We start from the raw sequence: 15405 nt of genomic DNA, 5'->3' as shown, positions 1-15405 counted from the left end.
GACAAAGAGGTATTTATTCAAGTAATTTCTTTTTGCCAAAGACAATCTTATTTAGGGTATACTGAACTCTTCCCTAAAATCCCTTTTCCTCCATAAGCCCTTGAACCCAGTAAAACAATTCTTTTAAAATATCTAACCTTTCTTTCGCTTATTTATAGTATCATACTTTTCCCTGGGAAATTAATTAAAAATATAGTAGTTTAGAGGATGATGAAGGTTATTGTCATGAGTAGCAAAACTTTTAGAAAACTACAAGCATTTTCTAATGAAAGTTCATGCAATTAATAAGAATAAGCAATCCAATAACAGCAGGCAACTGAACATATTAATTCAACATTCTGAAAGATTCAACAAATTTAATAACAGAAAAAAAAACCTGAGTTTCTCCACAATTATTTTGTTAGCTATTGACTCTAAATGTATTAATATTTGGACTGCTTTCAGAGTCTAAAGAAAAGAATTAGCTATAGTACCACTTGAGTTTAATATTGCTCCTTACTTAAGTGTGGTCTCCATCAAAAAAAAAAAACTTTATTGAGTTTTTAGCATTGAATAGCCTTCTTTATTGCCCCTACACTTTAGTCCCTAGACCAAAACACCTACCATTTGCCAAGGGTTATGACTATAGCAAGGAGCAAAACACAACATTCATAAAAGCTGAAAGAGGATAGTTATAGCACTCAAAAGAGCTCCTATCTGTAATCCTAGCACAAAAAAAGGGTTCTAACTCCTATCAAAAGGATGATGGAAAGGGACAGAGCCAAGCCAATGGAGTAAAGGCAGGGGTTCACCTAAGCTTTCTCAAATTCCCCTTCAAATAACTTTAAAATAATATCTCAAAACAAATTCTGAAGCAGCAGAACCAATAAAATGACAGGGTGAAACAATTATCTAGCCCAAGAGAATTTAGAAGGTCAGAAGGAAAGGTATGTCTCACTGGAGTGACAGAAGAGTGCTGTGTAGCACAGGCCATGCCACAGCAAGTCAGCTTCAGGTGTTGTCTATCAGCTAGTTGTAGCTTCTAGAGGGCTCAGCCCATAGACTATACAGGGGTCAACAACTGGTCAGAAAGAGATTTGTTAGCACTGGGTGTAGTATGCTGTTGTACTACCCATACTTAGTTCTGGATCCTAGTCCCAAGGTGAGGAGAAGTAATAGAACACTAGAGTGTGTGGGTGCAGGGGAGCGGGGGAGCAGGGATCCTGGTGACAGCCCCAGGACAGAAAAGAATGTTTGTGGTTGCTCACAGACAAAGGCACAAGCCAGGAGTGCAATGACTACACCTCTCCTTAAATAATACCACCTTCAAAGAACTGAAAATTTACAGACCCTCAGAACTAGCTCTGAAAACAGTAGCATAAAAAACCTGAAGCTTGGGACAGTGCTCCTTCCACCCCAGGAACAGAGACCAATTTTAACATAAAGTTAAAAGTCAAGAAATAGGGGGGCAGCTAGGTGGGGCAGTAGATAAATCACTGGCCCTAGATTCAGGAGGACCCAAGTTCAAATCTGGCCTCAGACACTTGACACTAGCTGTGTGACCTTGGGCAAGTCACTTGGCCCTTATTGCCCTACCAAAAAAATAAATGAACACATTTTTTTTTTAAAGTCAAGAAATAGGCAGGAAAATGAGTAAACAACAACAAAAAAGAACCTGACCATAAAAAGGGTGACAGGGAAGGTCAAAACAAATACTTAGAAGACAAAAAAAGTCAAAACAGTTACAAGCAAAACCTCAAGGAAAAATATGAATTGGTTTCCAAAAAATAATTCCTGGAAGAACTCAAAGGGGATTTTAAAAATCAAATAAGAGAAATAGAGGAAAATTTTGGAACAGAAATGAGAATGATGAAAGAAAATCATGAAAAAAAAATCAACAATTTGATAAAGGAGGCACAAAAATACTAAATAAAGTAATACCTTAAAAAACAGAATAGATCAAATGGTAAAAGAGACACTAATATCCACGAAAAAGAAAGCAGAATTTCCCAAATGGAAAAATATATACAGTAATTCACTGAAGTGAAAAACAAATGGAAAAGGAGGTACAAAAGCTCACTAAATAAAATAATTCCTTAAAAATTAAAATTGGGGGCAGCTAGGTGGCACAGTGGATAAAGCACCAGCCCTGGAGTCAGGAGTACCTGGGTTCGGATCCGGCCTCAGACACTTAACACTTACTAGCTGTGTGACCCTGGGCAAGTCACTTGACCCCAATTGCCTCACTAAAAAAATTAAATTAAATTAAAATTGGACAACTGGAAGTTATGACTCCATGAAACATCAAGAAACAATCAAAGAAAATCAAAAGAATGAAAAAATAGAAGAAAATGTGAAATATCTTATTGGGGAAAAAAACAAGTGACCTGGAAAATAGATCCAGGAGAGATCATTTAAGAATTAGTGGACTACCTGAAAGCCATGATCAAAAAAGAGCCTAGCTCTTTCCCTGTCGCCACTGAATCAAGCGGGAGGCAGAGGCTCCCGGGTGTTTTCAAGATTTAGCTTCACCCGTGAACCGCTGCCATGGCCGAGGAAAACATTGCTGCTGGAGGTGTAATGGATGTTAATACCGCTCTACAAGAAGTGCTGAAGACCGCACTCATCCACGATGGCCTAGCTTGTGGAATTCGTGAAGCCGCCAAAGCCTTGGACAAACGCCAAGCCCATCTTTGTGTTCTTGCTTCCAACTGTGATGAACCTATGTATGTAAAATTGGTTGAAGCCCTGTGTGCTGAGCACCAAATTAACTTGATTAAGGTTGATGACAACAAGAAGCTGGGTGAGTGGGTAGGCCTTTGTAAAATTGACAGAGAGGGGAAGCCCCACAAAGTGGTTGGCTGCAGTTGCGTTGTTGTTAAAGACTATGGCAAGGAATCTCAGGCCAAAGATGTCATCGAAGAATATTTTAAATGCAAGAAATGAGTAAATAAAAGCCTTGGTCTGAAAAAAAAAAAGAGCCTAGACATATTTCAAGAAATTATCAAGGAAAATTGCCCTGATATCCTAGAACCAGAGAGAAAGAAAGAAAATAGAAGAATCTACTGATCATCTCCTGAAAGAGATAGGAAAATGAACACTCTCAGGAATTTTTAACAGCCAAAATCCAAAGCTCCAAGGTTAAGGAAAAAATATTTCAAGCAGTCAAAAAGAAACAATTCAAATATTGTGGAGCCATAGTCAGGATAACACAAGACCTAGTAGCTTCTACATAAAGGGATCAGAGGACTTGGAATATGATATTCCAGAGGGCAAAGGAGTTTGGATTACAACCAAAAATCACCAGCCAGCAAAAATGAGTATAATCCTTGGGGCGAGGGGGAGGGGGGAGAATGGATATTTAATGAAATGGAGGACTTTGAAGCACTACTGATGAAAAGACCAAAGATGAATAGAAAATTTGATTTCCAAATATAAGAGTCAAAAGAAAAATAAAAAGATAAACAGGTAAGAGGGATTCAATAAGATTAAACTATTTACATTCCTACATGGGAAGATAATATTTGTAACTCCTAAGAACTTTATCATTATTAGGGCAGTTAGAAGCAGTATACATAGACAGAGAGGATCAGTGTGAACTGACTACGATGGGATATCTAAAAAACTCAAATTAAGGGGTGGATTGGGAGAAGGGGGAAAGGAAAGGTAGAATGGGGTAAATTATTTCCCATAAAAGAGGCATCAAAGAGCTGATACAACAGAGGGGAAGATAAGGTGGGATAGCAGACAATGCTTGAACCTAACTCATCAGAAATGGTTCAAACACAGAATAACATATATGCTCTATTGGATATAGAAATATACTTTGCCCTACAGGCACTTAGGACAGGAAGGGGATAAGAGAAGGGGGAAGGGTGCTGGGAAAGGCAGTGGTCAGAAGCAAAACAGTTGAGGAGGGACAGGGTGAAAGGAAAAAGAAAGAGAAGAATAAATGGGGAAAACGGAATGGAGCAGGGCAGCTAGGTGGCGCAGTGGATAGAGCACCGGCCCTGGATTCAGGAGGACCTAAGTTCAAATTCGACCTCAGACACTTGACACTAGCTGTGTGATCCTGAGCAAGTCACTTAACCCCAATTGCCTTTTAAAAAATTTTAAAAGAAAAAAAAGGAAAAAAAAAAGAAAATGGAATGGAGGGTGTGAAATACAGTTAGTAATCATAACTGTGAAAAAATTTTACAACTAAACTCTCTGATAAAGACCTTATTTCTCTTTATAAAAAAAGACCTTATTTCTCAAATACATAGAGAGAATTGGGTCAAGTTTAAAAGAAGTAATTCCTCAATTAATAAATAGCCAAACGATATGAATAGGTAGTTTTCAGAACTCCCCTGCACCCAGCAAATACTCTAACTCGCAATTGATTAGAGAAATGCAAATGAAAACAACTCTGTGGTACCACTTCACATATATCAGTTTGGCTAATATGACAGAAAAAGAAAATGACAAAGGTTGGAGAGGTTGTGGGAAAATTGGGACACTAAAGCACTGTTGTTGGAGTTGTGAACTGATCCAACTACTCTGGAGAGCAATTTGGAGTTATGCCCAACAGGCTATAAAACTGTACATACCCTTTGACCCAGCAATACCAGTACTAGGTCTATATCCCAAAGAGATCATAAAAAAGGGAAAAGGACCCACATATACAAAAATATTTATAGCAGCTCTTTTGTGATGACAAAGAATTGGAAAGTATGGGGATGTCCATCAATTGGTGAATGACTGAATAAGTTGTGATATATGATTGTGATAGAATACCATCATGCTATAAGAAATAATGAGTAGGGGCAGCTAGGTGGCACAGTGGATAGAGCACCGGCCCTGGATTCAGGAGGACCTGAGTTCAAATCCGACCTCAGACACTTGACACTTACTACCTGTGTAACCCTGGGCAAGTCACTTAACCCCAATTGCCTCACCAAAAAAAAAAAAAAAAGAAACAAAGAAACAAAGAAACAAAGAAAGAGTAGCAGAAAAACCTGGAAAGACTTACATGAACTTATGCAAAGTGAAATGAACAGAACCAGAACATTTCATACAGTAACAGCAGTATTATATGATGATAAACTGTGAATGACTTGGCTATTATTGGCAATACGGTGATCCAAGACATTTCTGAAGAACTTGTAATGAAAAATGCTATCCACCTCCAGAGAAAGAAAGAGCAATCAGAGTCTGAATGCAGATCAAAGTATACTTTTAAAACTTCATTTTTCTTGCAGGGTTGTGTTTTTTTTTAAATGTTTTCTTCCACAACATGACTAAAGTGGAAATGTTTTGTATCGCTGCATGTGTATAACATATCAAATAGAGTGCCTTCTCAAATAAGGTAATAGGGGAAGGAGGGAGACAGACAATTTGGAATTCAAAATTTTTTTAACTGAATATTAAAATTTGTTTTTATATGTAATTGGAAGGGCAGCTAGGTGGCGCAGTGGATAGAGCACCAGCCCTGGATTCAGGAGGACCTGAGTTCAAATCTGGCCTCAGATGCTTGACACTTACTAGCTGTGTGACCCTGGGCAAGTCACTTAACCCCAATTGCCTCACCAGAAAAAAAAAAAAAAAGAGACTACATGTAATTGGAAAAAATTTTTTTAAAGAATCATGGAAGCAGGAAGGTTCTTAGTAGGTAGTAAGAAGGGTAGCAAAACAACAACAACAAAAAGCCTAACTGGATGGGGGAGGAAAATGAGTTATTTTACCCACCCACCCCCCATCAATAGTGGCACTGAGGTGAACATTAACAAAGTTCTTCCTGAAAGTAACTCCATTCCCATGACTATTGAAAAGGACAATGACTGGTACTTTCCACCCAAAGTCACTGGAAAGTATATGATTCTTTTCATGTATGGCCTTCTCTGTTGGACATAAATTTAGTGTCTAGTTACATCTATTTTTTTAATTAAGTAAAATTTAAATTCAACCTTTTTTTTTGTCCTGAGAAGTTGTGATTGATAAGTGAACCTTTCTTATAACATACTTTTATAATTTATAGTAAACAAGGACAATTTAATGTTTAAAGAAGAAATCATTTATACCATCTACTTTTAAAAATATAGAGAGATTTATTTATAGTCCTCTCTTTCTTTTCACATGACTTCAACTTAATTTCTTTTGAAACCAAGTTACATTATACCACACCTGATCTGTCACAAGATGACATAATAAAATTCAAATGTATCATAACATTGTCGAGGAAACGGAAAAAGATATTTATTTTATATATGCCTGCACTACAAGCTGCTTATTTAAGATAATAAACATGATATCTTGGACCTAAGATTACTTTCATGCTGATTCAATTCAAAGTTTATTTTATTTGTGCCTACCATAGACAAGACCCAGCAGTAATAAAGGGGAATTACAACAGTGAATAAATTTAACATTTGTTAGAATTGGGTATACACTGTCAGAAGCTATGTTAATTGGTCTTACTCAAATGTTTTTATTTGTTACAAGGAAGGGTTCAATTGGTATGGTGTGAGAGGGGTAAGGGAAAATGACTGGCAATAAAAACAAAATAGTAACAAAATTTTTAAAAATATACTTGTTAGAATAACAAATTAAAACAGTAATCAAATGAAAATTTAACTATTAAATTAGCCAGTAGTCATTTGACAGTAGTCAATAAACCTGTGCTATCATTTGACCAGACTTTATAAATTTTGGGGGGGGGGGGACCTTGGTGGGGCAATGAGGGTTAAGTGACTTGCCCAGGGTCACACAGCTAGTAAGTGTCAAGCATCTGAGACCAGATTTGAACTCAGGTACTCCTGACTCCAGGGCAGGTGCTCTATCCACTGCGCCACCTAGCTGCCCCTGAGTTTTATTTTTTTAAAGCAAGATTTTTTAATATTTGTTTTTCCTGTAACTTAATTAGATGGACCAGGTAAGCTCTAAAGTCTCTTTTCACTCTAAAGTTTTGTCAAGGTATTATTTTGCCTATTGATCTGCTTGTAGAACAGGAGTGTTGGTTAAAATATTTGCCAAGTAAAGAGGAGACTCAAGATTCAAATCCCAAAATGACTTTTTTTTTAAAGGGGAGCATGGTACAATGGAAATGACAGTGACCCTGGATTCAAGACCACAGCCAAGTCACTTCAATCTTGCTGTTTCTTAATCTATCAAATTCATATAATAACCCTTGTATTAGCTACCTTACCAATTATTACAAAAGTTTGACCTTTTTAAAACACTGCTACCTAAATATCAACTATTCTTCACTTTCTCTGTGATTATATACTACCAAATAATATGCTTATAATTGATGTCTTCCAGCTTGGTAAAATTTGCCCCACCAGCATAGTTTTTAAGAATCCAGTCACCTTTATGCCATGAAGGAGGTAAGTTTCAGTCTTGCACACAGTAGCTCCTTATGAGATATTCATTGAATTGATTCATTCATTGTTATACCAACCCACTAAATAACAATTCAAACTTTTCTTACTGTAACCAATAAAGGGAAGACAAGGAGTCCTCCAAATGGATATTATTTTAAGGATCTAGAAGTCGGTAAGATGAAACTTTTCTCAAAGTATTTTCTAGCTATTAAATGAGGACATGTAATTTATAGAAATCATATAAGATAAATAAGAAACCAGAAAGAGAACCTAAGATGTAGGAAAATTTAGTGGAACTATTTGATAATAAAAATAACTGATGTTTCTATTTTGTTCTAAGGTTTGCAAAGCAGGTTATACACATTCACTCATTTGAGCCTTTACAACAACCCTGTAAAATAATGGTATAGATATTGTTATCCTCATTTTATAGATGAAGAGAATGTGAGGTTAAATGATTTACCCTTGGTCATGCAGCTAGTAAGTTTTGGAGGCAGGCTTTGAACCTAGGATTTCCTGACTCCAAGTCAGCATTCTATTCTACTAGGCTATGCTGGCTACCCTATACCAAGATTCCACACAATGCTGGAACTTAATGATCTGTATAAGAAGTATTTTCACAAGTACAAACTGAAACCCATCTACATTCTGAAGTTATAGGGCACAGGCAATGGTTTAAAAAATCACACAATTATATAGAAACCAAAAACAAAGGTACTGTCAAGTCCACATGGCAAAGAGAAAAAGCTTCAAAATAGAAACAGGAACAGCACTACCATAGAGATGCCCAATATGGTAAATGTGGAATTGGTAGATGTGTCACTTCTCAGCTATACCCCTCATTCCAGATAGAAATACTAACATAAGGATGACCTTCAAAAGCAGATGTATATGTCATTTAATAACTGAAATTAATAGATACTTTCAGGATGCAAATAAGCACCAGAAGACAAAAATGATAAATGTTAGAGGGGCTTTGGGAAGGCAGGCACATCAATGCACTGTTATTAGAATTATTAATTGATCTGACCATTCCTGAACAAAATCTATAAATTCCTAGAAAGGGCACTAAACTTTATGTACCATCAGACCCAGGGAAATCACCATTGGACATGTAACACTAGGAAATCAAAGACAGAAAGATCTCATGTATTTTCCGTGGCAACAAGAAAAAAAATTGAAACAAAGGGGGTGCTCATCAATTAAGCAATGGCTGAATGAATCATGCTACATTAATGTAACATTATTTGCCCCATAAGAAAAGACAACTACAAAGACTACAGAGGAATAAGACTTGTATAAACAGAGGTAGAGCAAAATAAGCAGGAAAAAGAGAACAATCTCTGGGCAATGACCACGACAGTGTAATGAAAACCCTGAAAGACATCAGAAATCTCTGATTAGTGGGGGACATTTACAGGTCATGGATCTAGAGCTGGAAAGAGCCATGGAAGCCATACAGTCCATTTTACAGATGAGGAAAACGAGGCCCTGGGAGATTGTGATTTACCCAAGGTCACTCAGGTAGTATGCATAAGAGGCAAATCCTCTGACTCACTTTCTACCATACTAAGTATGAAATAAGGCACAAAGCCAAGGTGTTGGTTTGTTTTGCTTAAATATACTTTTTTGTTACAAGGAGGGGGTTGGGGGTAGAGGCAGAGGGAGAGGAGGTTTGATGTCATTTGGAATTGACAACATAGAGACTTTTTTTTTAAGTAGCCTACTCCATACCTTCCTGGGCTAGACTCAATGAACTATGATATAGCTATACTGACATGTATTTACAGCTCTGAACAACGGATATCATAAATAAGTTTTGTTTTTGTCTGTTTTCTTTCACAACCTGACTAATGTGGAAATGTTTTGCATGACTACTCATGTATAACTTATATTGAATTGCTTGAGTTCTTGGGCCAAGGGGGAGAGAGGGAGGAAGATAATTTGGAATACAAAGTTAAAAAAAAATTGATGCCAAAATTTGTTTTTACATGTAATTTGGGAAAATATAAATTCTAAATAAATAAACAGATATCATAAATATCATGTTGTTATAGGTAGGGCTGATTTACAAAGATAATTACAGTAAGTAAACAGTATCCTGAATAGCTGATACTATATTTTATCTTTAAAAGGATTTCTGCTCAAATTGTGAATATGTTTTGTTTTTTTTTAGTGAGGCAATTGGGGTTAAGTGACTTGCCCAGGGTCACACAGCTAGTAAGTGTGTGTTAAGCGTCTGAGGCCAGATTTGAACTCAAATACTCCTGACTCCAGGGCCGGTGCTGTATCCACTGCGACACCTAGCTGCCCCATGAATATGCTTTAATGTCCAATTTAATGCTAACATGTACAGGAAAGATGTCAGCAAAGTATAAAATTCTATCAGAACCACATATAGGAAATTGTTATTACCCTGTAGTTTACAAAAGAATGGGGAAATAGCCTTCTAAGTTTGCTATGAGCAAGGTCACATAAGAACCGTGATGATTTTGTGCTATCTACACAAATGCAAATATGTCTGAAAATGATGAGCCTTGTTTGGTGAAAAGGATGGTAACTTATGGACCACTTAAGATAAGAACTTGTGACAATGTTTAAAAATTTCAAAGAATGTAATCATCAGACAATGTTTAATGAGAGGTTTCTGGAAAAACTAGTGGAATGCTTAAGGTAAACTAAAAACTTAATTATGTCCACCACTAATAAAATCTTGTAATAAAACTTAAGACAATTCCTATGTATAGTTAGAGGCATGTATAAAAAGAATGCATATGAAGCATTAGGAGATCATGGTAACAGATTACTGGATTTGGAATCATTCAAATCCCACACTTACTAGCTTTGTGATCATGGTCAGATTCCTTTACTGCTCAGTGCCTCAGTTTCCTTATCTATAAATTGAAGGTAGTAATAGCACTTGCAAAACCCACCTCACGAGTCTGCTCTAAGCTAAATGCTTTGCAAACCTTAAAATGGTATTATTACTATTATTGGGTGACTAGTTTAGTCATGGGGAAAATAATTGTTTGGCCTCAGTTTCCCTAATTGTAAAACGGGGGAGGGGGTAGAGTAGAGGAGAATGGGTGAGTAATTTAAACTCTCTGGGCCTCACTTCCCTCATCTATAAAATAAGGGAGTCACCCTAGCTGGTCTCTGAGGTTCCTTCCAAATCTGGATCCACAATATACCATGATTAGCTCCTGCTGGAGAGAAGCCCTGTGAGGAGGCCACCGAGTTGAAGAGGAAGAGCGAAGAACTGACAGGCAGGAGGAGGAATCCCACCCAGCAGCAGCATCACTGCAGGCTCTGGCTGCCAAGCCAAAAGGCTGCTTGCTGACTGTACAGAGCCCTTGAGCTTCCTGCCTGGTAGCTCAGGCAGAGGGAGTTTGCCTGAGGTTCCAGAGGTAGCTGGTTCAAACTCAACCTTCCCTTCGAATACTAATCATCTGTTAATTTGTGCATTTAGTAATTAAATAATTCCAAGAAGCATAGGCAGAAAATAAATTAGAAGTAAGGGAAAATTACTCTATTTTTCCTTGCTCAAAATAAATAAAAACTCCCCATTATTCAGAAAAATTCTTAATCATACATTTTAAAATAACTTCAAAACTAGAAGCCACTAATAGGACCTTAAAACTGCTCCAACAAAATTGGGATTGTATGGGTCCTTACCTTTAATGTATTACCTTAACATACCCCCTCACCCCCGAAATCTCAGCTATTTAATTCCAGGGTTTTGGTTAAGGTTGACCCCTTAAATTTAACATCCAAGACTATTCTGTGCTTAAATTAATAAGAATTATTCTCACTAGGTCTATAAGATATTTACTGTATTTGTACCGGAGTGACACAAAACCAAAATTGGGAGGGGGGTGGGGTTTAAGAGGATTCAATGAAGTATTATCAGAGATAAAGGATACTCCAATTGGGGAGAAAATAAACTCCCAAAGCTATTATCTTTGTTACATACATTTTAAGATTGCCCTATATTTAGTGTAAACAGATATATTGTTTGTTCATGATGGAAGAAGCTCTTTTAGAGATAAATTTTCAGATGAAATAGAAAGTATTATAGGAGACACATACTCAAGGACATACAAACAAGTTACCTAAATCAGAGAGATTTCAGATTATATTACCTGTTCTGCACCATAAACTGTAGCAAATTGAACAAACTCTTCTATTCGGACAAAACCATCCCCATCTCTGTCTAGGGCATCAAATACAGCTCTGAGTCGAGGGACATCTTCCTGACACCCTGAAGGCTCATTTGGAATTGGTTCAGTCTGGTTGAAATCAGAGGATTGGCCCAGGTTATTCTGAACTATATCTAACTTCAGATCACACAAAGTGGAAGTAGTGAAAGAGGGAAAGAAGTTTATTTCATTACTAATTTGGTAACTATGATTTAAGTCCTCCGCACTTAATGAAACACTTTTCTGGCATCTTCCGGGCACATAATCCTCTGGCTCTTTAGTCCAGGAAAAAACTGGATCAAGTCCTGAGAGCTGGGTTTTGGGGTCCGGGCAAGCAGCCTGGTCCATGCCTAAGTAAAAATCTCTTTGATCCTGAAGAATGTCATCACTTTCTTGAAGGCAGTTTTCCGTACATGATTGCTGCTCCCTAAATTCTATGCTCAATTGTAAATCCTGTGGAGGTGACCGAGGTGGGCCCAAATCAAGTGCATAAAGGTCCTCCTGTTCCGGCTCTTCAGAACCTGTTAACCGGTCGGAGCCTACCGGATCCTGCACCAAGGTAATAGCTGTATTAAAATCCTCCTCAGAAGAATCTTTATTAACCACATCTAGCAAAGACATCTGCTTGTCACTAACAGGTAAATCCTGATTTATGTCAGCGACAGGGGTATTGGTCTCTTGGTCCAAAAGACAGAGTTCCTGATTTTCTAACCGATACAAATATTTGATGGGTCCTTCAGAAAATAAGTCCTGGTGGAGCTTCACCTCCCCCAAAACTTGCTGGAAAGCCACAGACGCCGTTTCCTGCAGAACAGGCCCTAAAAGCACCGAGGGCTGTGGGGGGGTCTCTGGAGGAAGCAGCACCAGATCCGAACCGGGCACCTGTCCCCTAGATTCCTCCGACACTTTCTCCAGGTCCATGAGGAAGTAATTCCCCTTCTGCTCTGGAAACAGGTCCCCAAATGTCAGCAGGGAGTCCGACGTGGGCCCGGCTGATGCGGACAGAGTCACGAATAAATCCGGCTCCATTTTCATGGGAAGGAAATTGACCAGGGCGGCCAGCGACTGAGAACCAGCCCCCACCCCGCCCCCACCCCTTCACAGCCGAGGCGAGGCTGCGGCCCGCGACGGTGGGTCTGCGTGGCGGGTGATTCCCTGCGGCTTCGGACGCAGACAAAAGACCTCCTCAGACACAGCAGGAGAAAGAGGAGGAGGAGGAGGACGGGCGGCGGCGGCGGCTGCCGCGAGCATCACTGCATCCGTGCGGGCGCCGCTGCTCTTCAGGGACCACCAGACTCTCCAGCGCCGGGAGCAGGCGATGCTGCTGCTGGGGCCGTCGGGCCCCAGCATCCATCTTGACCACCGACGCCCTCATCTCTCCACACACGCCGGGAGCGGCGCGGGGGGGCCCATGGCGGCTGGGAAGAGGCCCACGATGAGGGAGGGAGGAAAAGGGCTGGGATGGGGTCGGGCTGGAGTGAGGTGACAGGCCGGCAAGCCTAAGGGGAGAACCCACCGGCCTGGCCACTCTAATCTCGGACTCGATCCCGGGAGCTGAGGGGGCGGAGGGTAGCAGAGTCGGGAGGCAGAGGAGCCCAAGCCCTTAGCCCCGCCCCCTCTCCCAGCCGCGTGGCGTCAATACGTTCTTGGGCGTCGGGATTGGCCCCGCCCCCTGTGGGATGACTATAAAAGAGCGGCGCGGCGGCTGGGCTAGGCCCTGCTGCGGCGGGCGCCAGAATGGCTAGATCGCTACGTGGAAACTTGAGAGTTTTGAGCTGGTTCCTTCCTCACGCTCCAGGGTCTTTCTCTCCGCCTTCTCGAAAAAGGAGGTGGAAGTGTGGGTATAGGGCTACCCCAGGTGCTGAGCCCCAGGGACATACCAGGGAGCCCTGTGGTTCTCCCTCTGGGGGAGGGCGAGGGTTGAAATGAGAACTGCGGGGCCGCCACCGTCGCTGCTGCCTGGGCGGTGACGTCACCTTATTGCCTTGTGCCGGGGTGCGCGGAGGTGGTGCTGAATGATGGAGAGATCTGGGACCGCGCTGGCTCCCAGCCTCCTCCCCCACAGCCCTTGGGAGGATTGGTGCTGTCCTCGTCCTCAAGGAGAGGCAGCCTTCCCCATACAGTGACTGACGGTGTGCAGCACGGCAATGGCCTTAGTGCCCGGGACCGCCCCGACCAGCCGGAGCGTCTGTCATCCTCTTGCCTCTCGTAGCAGCCATCTCTCCGGGATTCTAGGCTAAAATGAGAGGCGCCCTCCTGACTGAAATGATCTCTGAAGTCCTAGCGTGGCCTGGCAGGTCCGCGTCTGCTTGGAAGGGCGGGGGAGGGGGTGGGGAGGAGGCTGGGTCTGCGGTCCTCCTTTCCACAGCCCCACCACAGACACACCCCACTCTGCCCTTGTTTCAGGGGAGCCGCCCCGCATTCCTCTCTCTACATCCCGCCCCCTCCCCTCCGCCCAGGACCCGACTGGGGAACAGAAGCTTATTGGCTCGAACTCCCGGGGAGCAGGTCATGGCCAAGGTCTTGCTACCCGGAATCTGGGCTGTGCGGAGAGAAGAACAGTCCTGCTGTGATCTGACTACTATAGGCGAGCTAAGAAAGCATCTTTGTCCCACAGCTAACTCACCTTTGACAAGTTTACAAAGCGCTTTCACACGGAAGAGGGCAACCGAAGGGACTAGAAACTGTCTCAAAAACGAAGAACTGGGGATGTGCCTGGCACATAGTAGGTGCTTTATTAAATGTCTATTAAAGGAACACCTGGCAGTAGGGAGTGTTTTGTTTGGATTATTTTGTTTTCCCGAAGGAAGGCACATGCTTTATTAACTTAGGTTTGTTTAAAAACGGTTTTTCCCACAGTTACCCTGTAATAAGTTGGATAGTACCGAGATTCTCCCCATTACATAGATGAGGGGGAAAGAGAGGCAAAATGATTTGTCTGTGGTGTAAATGGAGTAAATGGCGCTGCTTGATAGACTCCAACCCCACCCCCATGGTTCTTTCCATTACACAACTCTGTCTTCAAACTGGGAACCGGGGACTGTCTTTTGCCTCTTTTTGTAACCCCCTTACTCGGCACAGTGCCTGGAACATAGTAGGCACTTAATAAATGTTCACTGAAGTGAAGGATTCGATTTCTGCTTAGTCCTAAAGTCAGAAGTAGGAATAATAAGTCTAAGTCCTATAGAGGTAAATTTTGATGCAAAATAAGGAAAACCTTCCTAAGAGAACTGTTATTGTTTTTTAAATTTTATTTATAATTTTTCTCAATTACATGTAAAGATATTTTTTGTTTCAAATTTTTCTCCCACCCTCCCTTCCCAAGACCAGCAAGCAATTTGATATAGGTTACACATTACTATCATGTTAAATATATTTCCACGTTAATCAGAACAAAAGGAAAAACTACAAGAAAGAATAAACAAGAACAATAACAAAAAAGCAACCACAAAAGTGAAAATGGTATGCTTCAGTCTGCATTCAGACTCCATGGTTCTTTTTCTAAATGTGGAGAGCATTTTCCACCATAAGGCTTTTGGTATTGTCTTGGATAATTGTATTGCTGAAAATAGTTAAGTCTATCACAGTTGATCTGTTTTTGTTGTTGTTTTAATGGAATGGGTTGCCTCATTAAGTAGTGGGTTCCCCATTTCCAGAGCTCTTCAAGCCAAGAGCACATAACTATGTTGAAGAAATTATTTCTGTTCAACCACTGGAGAAAACCTGGGAGGGTCCTTTCCAGCTCTGAGAATCTGTGATTCTTTTGTGATTTTATTTGATCCTCACAATAACCTTGTGAGATAGACTGTGTAGAGCTCATTATCCCCATTTTACAGTTGAAACTGAAGCACAGAGGTTAAATGACT

General features: G+C 40.5%; 2 protein-coding genes across 3 annotated transcripts in view; one reads left to right on the top strand and one right to left on the bottom strand.

Annotated features, from left to right (window-relative positions):
• RAB11FIP3 (RAB11 family interacting protein 3) overlaps window positions 1-12587 on the bottom strand; it is a 156375-nt gene extending 143788 nt beyond the window's left edge. For both annotated transcript variants that reach the window (XM_043967092.1, XM_043967100.1), the window contains exon 1: window positions 11483-12587. In XM_043967092.1, coding sequence (XP_043823027.1) covers window positions 11483-12574 — 1092 coding nt within the window. In that variant the 5' untranslated portion in view covers window positions 12575-12587. The remainder of the gene's footprint in view (window positions 1-11482) is intronic.
• On the top strand, window positions 2527-2957 carry LOC122728459 (40S ribosomal protein S12-like). Its single transcript, XM_043967112.1, has one exon. The coding sequence runs from the start codon at window positions 2527-2529 to the stop codon at window positions 2923-2925; it is 399 nt and encodes a 132-aa protein (XP_043823047.1). The 3' UTR covers window positions 2926-2957.
• Window positions 12588-15405: the final 2818 nt, after the last annotated feature.

This window comes from Dromiciops gliroides, chromosome 1 (genome assembly GCF_019393635.1).
Source record: "Dromiciops gliroides isolate mDroGli1 chromosome 1, mDroGli1.pri, whole genome shotgun sequence".
Classification (NCBI taxonomy): Eukaryota; Metazoa; Chordata; class Mammalia; order Microbiotheria; family Microbiotheriidae; genus Dromiciops; species Dromiciops gliroides.
This window is presented reverse-complemented; position numbering and strand designations above follow the sequence as displayed.